The sequence below is a fragment of the Oryx dammah genome, unplaced genomic scaffold (genome assembly GCF_014754425.2).
Source record: "Oryx dammah isolate SB20612 unplaced genomic scaffold, SCBI_Odam_1.1 HiC_scaffold_11, whole genome shotgun sequence".
Classification (NCBI taxonomy): domain Eukaryota; kingdom Metazoa; phylum Chordata; class Mammalia; order Artiodactyla; family Bovidae; genus Oryx; species Oryx dammah.
The window spans coordinates 38,166,939-38,177,755 of NW_024070195.1; the positions used below are offsets into that span (position 1 = coordinate 38,166,939).

The 10,817-nt window shown below is 37.2% G+C and overlaps 1 protein-coding gene across 2 annotated transcripts in view; it reads right to left on the minus strand.

The window, feature by feature from the left end:
• DNAH8 (dynein axonemal heavy chain 8) overlaps window positions 1-10,817 on the minus strand; it is a 313,398-nt gene that overhangs the window by 254,505 nt on the left and 48,076 nt on the right. For both annotated transcript variants that reach the window (XM_040249771.1, XM_040249772.1), the window contains exons 15-17: window positions 6,211-6,291; window positions 5,697-5,813; window positions 4,776-4,895 (exon numbers count right to left, since the gene is read on the minus strand). In XM_040249771.1, coding sequence (XP_040105705.1) covers window positions 4,776-4,895; window positions 5,697-5,813; window positions 6,211-6,291 — 318 coding nt within the window. The remainder of the gene's footprint in view (window positions 1-4,775; window positions 4,896-5,696; window positions 5,814-6,210; window positions 6,292-10,817) is intronic.

The window sequence follows — 10,817 nt, forward strand, 5'->3', positions numbered from 1 at the left end:
CAGCTGGTAAAGAATCTGCCTGCAATGCAAGAGACCCTGGTTTGATTCCTGGGTCAAGAAGATCCCCTGGAGAAGGAAATGGCAACCCACTCCAGTATTCTTGGGCTTCCCTGGTAGCTCAGATGGTAAAGAATCTGCCTGCAAAATGGGAGACCTGGGTTCAATCCCTGGGTTGGCAAGATCCCCTAGAGAAAGGAACAGCTACCCACTCCAGTATTCTTGCCTGGAGAATTCCATGGACAGAGAGCTTGGCAGGCTACAGTCCATGGGGTCACAAAGAGTCAGACACAACTAAGCGACTTTCACTTTCATAATCAGATTCCAGAATGAGCGAGAAGGAAATGACAAGCTGTTAACCCCTCATCCCCAGGCAGGAAATAGGAGACTTCTTCGGAAAACTTTAATTGCTGGAAAAAGACCTATACAACATTTGAAGGAATCTCCCTCTTAAAATAACATGGAGCCCAGGAATAGAGCAGACTCTATTTTCCAACTCAAGAAATACCACCCAAGGTATATTAGGGATGCAGAAATAATAATATAAAAACAGGTGAAAGTTACAAATGAGTGCCATTCCTAGCACCTAGGGTATGATCTTCAAATATCATTTTCCACCAGTAACACTGAAGGGCTAGATGGAAAATTGAGTTATCCCAGATCTGGGGCAGGAAATGTACAAGATGAACCTAAGATTTCCAGCAGTTCCAGGAAGCAAGAAAGCTTTCAAAGACTACAAGACTTATGTCAAAAACACAGAAGCCTGCCTGAAGAATTCCACTGGACAAAGATGATAAAATTTCAATAGAAAAAAAGAATAATGACTTCCATGGACTGAATCCCTCAAATACATAATAATCTATATATTCATAATCATCTTTAAATAATTTAAACTAAAATGAGTATCTTAGAAGTTGCCACTGAGCCAACTCATTATTTTGAAAACTGGTATATAAAAGGAAAACTGAAGCACTGAACTTGAATTTTCTATACATTGTTTCATAGTAACCAACCAGTTAATGAAGGAAATTTCTTCTTTATAGAAGTATTTTATCCATAAATGCTAAAGTCAGAAAATCAACATTTTGCAATCTCTAGGCAACAATAATGGCTCTAGGCAATAATAATCAAAGATTGCCAAACTCTTCAGAAGAAAAGTTGGTGGGAAACTTTATAATGATGGATAAAGCTGACTGTGTTTGAGCCCACTAATTAATCTTAAAATCACAAAAAGGGAAAAAACAATAAAATGTGCCTCCTGGTGTGAAGCAAAAGGAATTACATGGTGAACTATTCTGTCAGGAAAAGTAAAAGTAATTGAACCTGAACTGAATCAATCCTCCAGAGCTAATTAAAATACATAGGAAATTCAAGGAATAGAGGACTAGGTCAACATGTTAAATCACACTACTGGGACTTCTCTGGTGTTTCAGTGGCTAAGATTTCATGCTTCCAATGCACAGGGCCCAGGTTCGATCCCTGACCAGGGAACTAGATTCCACATGCCCCAACTGAGAGTTCACATGTTGCAACTAAAGATCCTGTGAGCCACAGCTCAGACCCAGTGCAGACAAATAAAATAAATAAATGATATATATATTTTTTTAATTTTTAAAAATCACACTACTAGGATATGATAAGCAAAAGTCTAAAACATGGAAAATTCTATAGGACAAACGATCCCATTTCTTCAATAAATAAAGAGCATTAAAAGAAAGAAGAAGGCAAAAAAAAAAAAACACCTTGAATAGACATTTCTCCAAAGAAACGTACAAATGGCCAACAAACGCGCAAAAGATGCACACATCAGCAATCATTAGGAAAAGGCAAATCAAAGCCACAAGGGGGCTTCCCATCCATTCAGATTATTATGGAGTATGCTTTAATTTTCAAAAATGAAAGATAAGAACTGTCAGCAAGCAAGTAGAGAAACTGGAACTCTTGTTGTACACTGCTAGTGGGAAAGTAAAGCAGTATGGCCACCATTAAAAATATTTGAAATCAAAAGCTAAACATAGAATTACCATGAGAAATCAAAAGCTAAACATAGAATTACCATATGACCAGTAATTCCACTCTGAATATATACCCAAAAGAATTGAAGGTAGGGACAGGTAATTTCACACTAGTGCTTAACTCATAGTTAAAAGGTGGTAAGAGCCCAAATGTCCACCAACAGAGGAGTGGATAAACAAAATGTGACATATATATACCACAGAACATTTCAGATCTAAAAAGTAACCAAATTCTGATACCTGCTACAATATGGATTAACCTTGAAAACATTATGCTAAGTGAAGTAACACAGATACAAAAGGGCAATATTGCATGATTTCACCTACATGAGATATCTAAAATAGACAAATCCATAAACAGAGAAAGCAGAATAGAGGTTACCAGAGGCTGGGTGGAGAGAAGGAAAATGGGAAGTCATTGTTTAATAGGTACAGAGTTCCTGTGTAAGATGATTTTAAAAATAAATGTTCTAGAAATAGATGGTTACAAAACACTGAATTTTACTTAATGCCACTGAACTGTACATTAAAAATGGTTAAAATTATAAAGTTTGCAGTATGTATATTTTACTGCAATAAAAACTCACAAGCAAAGAAATGGGAGATGACAAAAAGAAATTTAAAAGATATATAAATCAAATGCAATGTGTGAATCTATTTGGCTCTAATTCAAACACACCAATTCTAAAAAATAGTTTCTACAAAAGCTAAATATATTCATAACTTATGACTATGACCCAGCAAACTCACTTAGAAGAATACACTCACCAAAACAGGTGCTTAGGTTCACAAAAACAAAACAAAAAGCAACAATGTACAAGAGTTCTCAGTGCATATAACCAAAAGCTGTGAACTATCCAAATGCCCCAAACAGTAAATAAATATATAAATTATAATAAACTCAGACACTGAAATATTAGTCAGCAATGAATGAGAATGAAAGAACTAGTGTCTCATGCAACTACACAGATGACTCTCACAGACCCTGAGCAAAATAAGCCAGACATAAAGAATATATGCTTCTTGATTTCATTTGTGTGAACTTTAAAACAAGTAAAACTAATATACAGTGATAGAAGCCAAAATGTTGATGACTTTGGGGGAGAGGGTGCTTGCTGCCTGGAATGGAGCAGAAGGGATCATTTGCAATGAAGAAATGTTCTCTACCTTGCTGTGGAGAAGGTTACAAGGGTATGTCATATGTAAACATTCACTTACTAGTGCACTTAAGATTTGTGCACTTTGCTGTATACACATTATATCTCAATTAAAAAAAAAATATGGGCCTAAAGTGAGAAGTTGAAGCTACAGCCTTTATGGGGACTTTTTTCCCCCATAAACAAACAAACAAACAAAACAAATGAGGCCTTGGATCCCTCACAAGGGTAGCAGACAGGAACTTAAGACCTATCCTTGCCCTCCCCACCACACCATCAGGCAAATCAAGGGCCACGCTCTCCAGGACAGTCAGCAATCTCGGTTGAGGCTCTAGGAGAGACAGATACAGTCTCCCTTAGAAATTTACAACCACTAGCTCACCCTCACTCAAGTTTATGGCTTGAGATCACACTACCTCAAAGTTTTGAAAAAGAACTACTCAGAGACCTTGACCCATGACTGCTACAATCTGGGGATGCAGGGGCTGCTCCATGCCTAAGTAGTTCTGAAGCAAGAGGCTGGCTGGCTACCCTAACCCCAAACAACTCAGAAAGGTGTTGTGCGAAGAGGACGCCACATTTCCATAGAAAGAGAGGGTAAGGGCACCTGTTTCCCATGGCCAGGTTACATCCCTTGAGATGGAACCATCCTTGCTTGTCTTGAAAAGGACATTAGCAAGGTGACCTAAACCAGTAAGGAGGTGGGAAGCACAAGGCAGGCAAGAAAAAAAAGGGGCTCAGAGTTCAAGACAAAAAGTAAGTGCTTCTGAGAAAGACTGTGTTATGTGCCAGGCCTCAAGAATGACTAGACAGGATTCCTGTCTTTTGTGCTTTTGAGCCAGTGGAGGACAGGTAGGTATTCAAGTCAGTTCAATTTAGTGTGATGCTCAGGAGCTTAGGCGGGTGCCACTGCCAGTGAAGGGTTTAGGGAGCTCTTAGAACCAGAGGATGATGGATATGATGGGGCCAAACATGGGGGCAGAAAGACCAGTTAGATCACAACATCAAATGACACACTCATGAGCATTAAAAGCCTAATCTGGAGTTTAGGCTTTTTGAGTATGAGCTACTCGTTCTCTTTGCTTGGCCCTTGTGATAAACTTTTGCTCAAAAGAGAAGAAAAAGCATGACCTAACACACGTGTGGTAGATATGGAAAAGAAGAGGCAATTCAAGAATAGTCAGAGACGAAACCTGGCTGAGCCCTAGAAGACTGACTGGCTTTGGGGAGGGGAGCAAGAAAAGGACTCTGGATGACACCCAGGTGTTCGGGTGACTTAAGGACAAAGTATGTGGTAGTTAAAACCATGAGAGTAGATGATATTGCCCTGGGAGCATGCACAGAGGAAGAAGGGCAGTGAACACCGACAGGACCCCAGGGGACTCCAGCATGAGCTTGAGGACATTATTAGGATAATATCTAAGGCGTGACCATGAGCTTGAGCTGTTGACACCTTCTAAGTCTTTGGAGCTGAGGATGTTAAAAAAAAAAAAATCCAGAATGTCTAAATGCCATGAACACAGACTTCTACTTTTAGAATGCAAAATCACATTTTAGTTTATGAGTTAGCATTTCTATGACTAAAATATAACACATAAATGCATACCTCATTGAGTGTCAACATATCTTCTACTTTGGTAGCACCGCTTTCAGGCAGGGAAATTAACAATGTTTTGGCTATCTCCTTTAGAACTGCATCAATATGCATTTCGCACAAGTCATTGATCTACCAATGAGAAAACACACACTGAAGAAAACTCCTCTTTCATCCAAAAAGCACTTGAGTTATAAACTAACCTGGAGGGCTATATCTGGAAACTTGCATCCTGAGCCAAGCATAATTTGGTAGGACTTTTAGGAGTAAATCTTTTCTTGATGTGGAATTAAACTTCATTGAGCTGCAACAGGTGTCATAACCTCACATGCATGATCTCCTTCCAGCCCATGAGTCAGTACTATCCTAGTTTTACAGCCAGAGAAACCAAGGCTCAGAGAAGTCAAGAAACCCAGAGAGGAACACAGAGCTGGTGAAAGTCAAAATATCCTACCTAGGTTTATCTGATTTTCAAGCCTCTGGGTTTCGTCTGTTACATCATGCTGCCACCATAGACAGACTAGCACGTCTAAAAGGTTATGCATGTTTTATGTAGAAAACATGTCAGAAATCGATAGATAGTCTCCAAGTGGGTAACTACCTCATCTAATTAACATCAGATACATTTAAGCCCTCCATTCCACCATCTTCCACAGTCTACAACTATACCATTTTCTAAACTACACTGTGGAGCTGAACCATCATTTTAACATATTACAGGCAAGGTAATTCAGGCACAAGAACAAGGCAATTCTAAATTAAGAGGCCCCAAATCAGTTCAAGAAGTACAAAGCCTTTTTTTTTTTAATGTAATGATGTCCTTTTAGTTAAAAGTCACTTAAATAGACTTAACTAGCTTTCATAGGTTAATCAAACTATTACATATAGCCTGAGTATTAATGCATGTAGTTTTAAAAAATGTATCTCTCATACCTTCTTTAAGAGTTGGTTGAACATACCCAAAACTGAGTCAACTTCCTGAAAAAAGCTTTCTAGTGTTAAAGATGACCATGTCAATATTGTGAGCCCTTGTCTTAACACAGCTTCCACCTAGAAAAAGAAAAAAAATGGTTTCCCTTATTAAAAAGGAGCATCTGCATTCATAAAAAGGCCGCCTTTTATTACCTGGAAAAATTATGGGTTGTATTTCCTTAATTCTATTTCCCCTCCATTATGCCTAGCAAAGGTGACTTCTTGTTTTTAATCATCTTTGGCTGTCCATGAAGCAATTGTGGATTCTTAGAAAGTGCTCATTATTTAGATTTATTTGTTTTTCAAAGGCAACAAAACCTAGACAAGAAATCATTCTGCAGGGAAAATAGAGCTATAAAGTTGAACTAGAAAGAGGGTCTTGCCAAGAATAGATGTTCTAGAATCCATAATCTATAGAACTGGAATCTAATTTTAAATGACAGGGAAATCAATATAAACTATCAACATCACCAACCTTTTTCATTTTAGGGGTCATCAGATTGACAAACACAGGAGGCACTTCCTGACATAAGTCATCATAATGTTGCAGGAGACCCTGTTAAAAGTCAAAATGGCATGTTTTACTTTGATTTATTTTAAAGCAACAGTCACATTTTGATTTATACCTAGAAGGTTTCATTTTACCCATTTCCTCATAGCCCTGAAAAATGGAGGCTGATTATTTGTACTAATTTGCTGTACTTTCCTTTCACCTGTAAATTATCTGAGCATCCCCTTTAAACAGTAAGTCATGGGAGCTTCCTAGATTTACATTTACAATAACTATTATTTAATTGTCTTTTTAGATGCATGCAATTTTAAATGGTTTAGACCATTATCTTTTCCTTAAGTCTGTCATTACACATTTTCACCCCTTCTGTTGCCTGTTTTCTGATATATTGCAGCTTACTTATTCCTGAAGCCACATTTGTCTTCTTGAATCAAAATAAAGGTCTACACAAAGCTTTCATAATTTTAGATGTTTTTTAGAGAAAGACTCATGATGATCAACTTTTGATCATTTTGTAACTTATTGTACTGTGTGATGGGAGATGTGGTTTCAGGCTAATTCTTCCCCAAATTAATAATATTAAACTGTTTCAATGTTTACTTAATAGTTTCAAAGTGATTAATTCTCTTCCTCCCTTCTCTTACTTGTAGTTGAACTTTTATGTACACTTTACACTTGGCAAAGGACTCTGACTTTCCTAATATCATTCAATACTAACTAAAATCCTGCAAGATTCAGTGCATGTGACATTAACCTCAATTTATAACAGTATTTTGACAAGCAGTCCTGTAAAGTCATAACTAACCAGTATGAAAACCTAGGGCTTTTGATGATGAAGCCAAAGTTTCTACAATGCCTGCGGGGCATTCTGAGGGGGTGTGTGTGTGTGTGTGTGTGTATTTTGGTAAAAGCTACAATTATGAAACTCCTAGAGCAAAGTACATGCATAAAGCTTTGTGACCTTGGATTAGGCAAAGATTTCTTAGAAATGACACTAAAATTACTTGGGACAAAAGATAAAATACATACATTAGATTTCATCAAAAATTTAAAAAGTTTGTGTTTCAAAGGATACATGTTGATGTATGGCAAAACCAATACAATATTGTAAAGTAAATAAATAAATAATAGAAAGAAAAAATTTTTTAAAAAAGAAAGAAAACAAAAAGACAACCTACAGAATAGGAGAAAACAGACATTCTGCCGAAGACCTACAAATCACCAACATGCACATGAAAACATCCTCAGCATCAATAGCCATGAAGATATGCAAGTCAAAACCATATGCAAATACCACTTCACATCCAAGTGATGTTCAGATGAAGAAGACACTAACAAATGTTGGCAAGGATGTGGAAAAATGGAACCATCATACGCTGCTGGTGAGAACATAAAATAAAGCAGCCTTTTTTGAAAACAGAGTGTGTCAGCTACTCAAAAGGTTAAACAGAGAGTTATGAAGTTACTAACACCCAGCAATTTCACTCCTAGGTTATATTCCTAAGAGGATGAAAACAGATCTACACAAAAACTTGTATACAACTATTCACAGCAGCATCACTCATGATGCAAAAATATAGAAACAACCCAACTGTCTATTAACTGATGAATGGATGCCTAAAATGTGGTATAATCACACAATGGAATATTATTTAGCCATTGGCTTCCCTCATAGCTCAGTTGGTAAAAAATCCACCTGCAATGCCGGAGACCCCAGTTCACTTCCTGGGCTGGGAAGATCCCCTGGAGAATGGAAAAGCTACCCACTCCAGTATTCTGGCCTGGAGAATTCCATTGACTGTACAGTCCATGGGGTCGCAAAGAGTCGGACACGACTGAGTGACTTTCTCACTCCCACACTCAAAAATGAGTACTGATCCATGGGGACAATATGAATGAACTCTGAAAATAGTGTGTTAGGTTAAAAAAGTGAATCACAAACCATCATATATGATTCCATTTGTATAAATGCCCAGGGTAGGCAAATCCATAGAGACACTAAGTGATTGCCAGGGGGAGATGTGGCAAGAGTTGAGGGGAAAATGGGGAATGACTGCTAACAGATATGGAGTTTCTTTTGGGAATGATGAAAATGTTCTAAAATTGATAATGATGATGGTTATGTAACTTTGTGAATATACTAAAACCATTAAACTGTACACTTAAAATGGATAAATTGTGTGGTATGTGAATTATATCTCAATAAGCCTGTTTTTCTAAACTGGTTTTGAGAATATCTATTCTAATACTCTGATCTTTTTGGTTGCTGCTCCATTTTACTCCATAATATTGAGATTCATTTTCCATTCATGTCATTTTAGTCATTAATTCATATCTTACTAGTATCCTTAATTGAACATATTATAAAATATAATGCACTTAATCTACAAAATGATAATATTAATAGTGTTTTAAACTTGCTATTCATCATTGTCATTATCCAGAAATCTACATCTGACTTCTGATAATCACTTTTTGCTTTCTGATAATCCTTTCTCTTTTTTCCTTTCTGTTTGCATGTCAGTATTTTAATGCCCTCGAGAATCACAACAGAACAGAATACAGTCCAGAAATAAACCCATGCATATGTGGTCAATTCACTTACAAAGAACCAAGAGCATACTAAGAAGTCAAAAGAATTCAATGATGAAAGAACAGTCTCTTTGGTAAACAATATTGGGAAAACTGGGCGGTCATATGAAAAAGAATAAAACTGGACCACCATCTTATACCACACCCAAAAATTAACTCAAAATGGATTAAAGCATTAAATTTAAGACCTGAAGCCATAAAACTCCTATAAGTAAACATAGTGGGTAATGAGATACCACCTCACATCTATCAACAAAAGATAAATAACTGGTGAGGATGTGGAGAGTAAGGAACCTTCAGACACTGTTGGTAAAAGGTAAATTATGCAAACATTATCACACCCATGGTGGATTCATGTCAATGTATGGCAAAACCAATACAGAATTGTAAAGTAAAATAAAAAATAAAAAATAATAAAAAAAATATGAAGTTTCCTTACAAAACTAAAGTAAAACTACCATCAGTTCAGTTCAGTCACTCAGTCATGTCCGACTCTTTGTGACCCCATGGACTGCAGCACGCCAGGCCTCCCTGTCCATCACCAACTCCTGAGTTTACTCAAACTCATGTCCATTGAGTCAGTGATGCCTACCATAAGACCTAGAAATTCCACTTGGGGATTTTCATCCAAAGAATATGAAAACACTAATTTGAAAATATATATGCACTCCAATGTTCATTGCAACATTATTCACAACAGCCAAAACATGGAAACAACTTTCCATCAATGGGTGAATGGATAAAGAGGTGACATATATACAATGGAATATTATTCAACCATGAGAGAGAAGGACATCTTGCCATTTGTGACAACATGGATTGACCTCGAGGGCACTGCGCTAAGTGAAGTAAGTCAGACAGGAGAAGATAAACACTGTATAATATCACTTACATGTGGAATCTAAGACATGCAAACTCCTAAAAAGAGTAGCAAAGTAATTGTCAGGGGTAGGGGAAACAGGAAGATATGGCTAACAGGGTACAAACTTTCAGCTATAAGATTGATAAGGTCTGAGGACCTGAAGTACAACATAGTGACGGTAGTTGATAACATGTCATACAATCAAACTGCTGCACAACTGCACTCATCTCACATGCTAGCAAAGTAATGCTCAAAATTCTCTAAGCCAGGCTTCAATAGTCCGTGAACCATGAACTTCCAGATGCTCAAGCTGGATTTAGAAAAGGCAGAGGAACCAGAGATCAAATTGCCAATATCCGCTGGATCACAGAAAAAGAAAGAGAATTCCAGAAAAACATCTACTTCTACTTTATTGATTATGCCAAAGCCTTTGACTGTGTAGATCACAACAAACTGTGGAAAATTTTTCAAGAGATGGGAATACCAGACCACCTTACCTGTCTCCTGAGAAATCTGCATGCAGGTCAAGAAGCAACAGTTAGAACCAGACATGGAACAACAGACTGGTTCCAAATTTGGAAAGTAGTACATCAAGGCTGTATATTGTCACCCTACTTATTTAACTTCTATGCAGAATACATCATATGAAATGCTGGGCTGGATGAAGCACAAGCTGGGATCAAGATTGCCAGGAGAAATATCAATAACCTCATACACACAGATGACACCACCATTATGGCAGAAAGCTAAGAGGAATTAAAGAGCCTCTTGATGAAAGTGAAAGAGAGTGAAAAAGTTGGCTTAAAACTCAACATTCAAAAAACTAAGATCACAGCATCTGGTACCATCACTTCATGGCAAATAGATGGGGAAGCAATGGAAACAGTGTCAGACTTTATTTTCCTGGGCTCCAAAATCACTAAAGATGGTGACTGCAGTCATGAAATTAAAAGATGCTTGCTCCTTGGAAGAAAAGCTATGACCAACCTAGACAGCATATTAAAAAGCAGAGATGTTACATTGCCGACAAAGATCCATCTAGTCAAAGCTATGGTTTTCCCATTAATCATGTACGGATGTAAGAGTTGGACTATAAAAAAAAAAAAAAAAAAAAAAA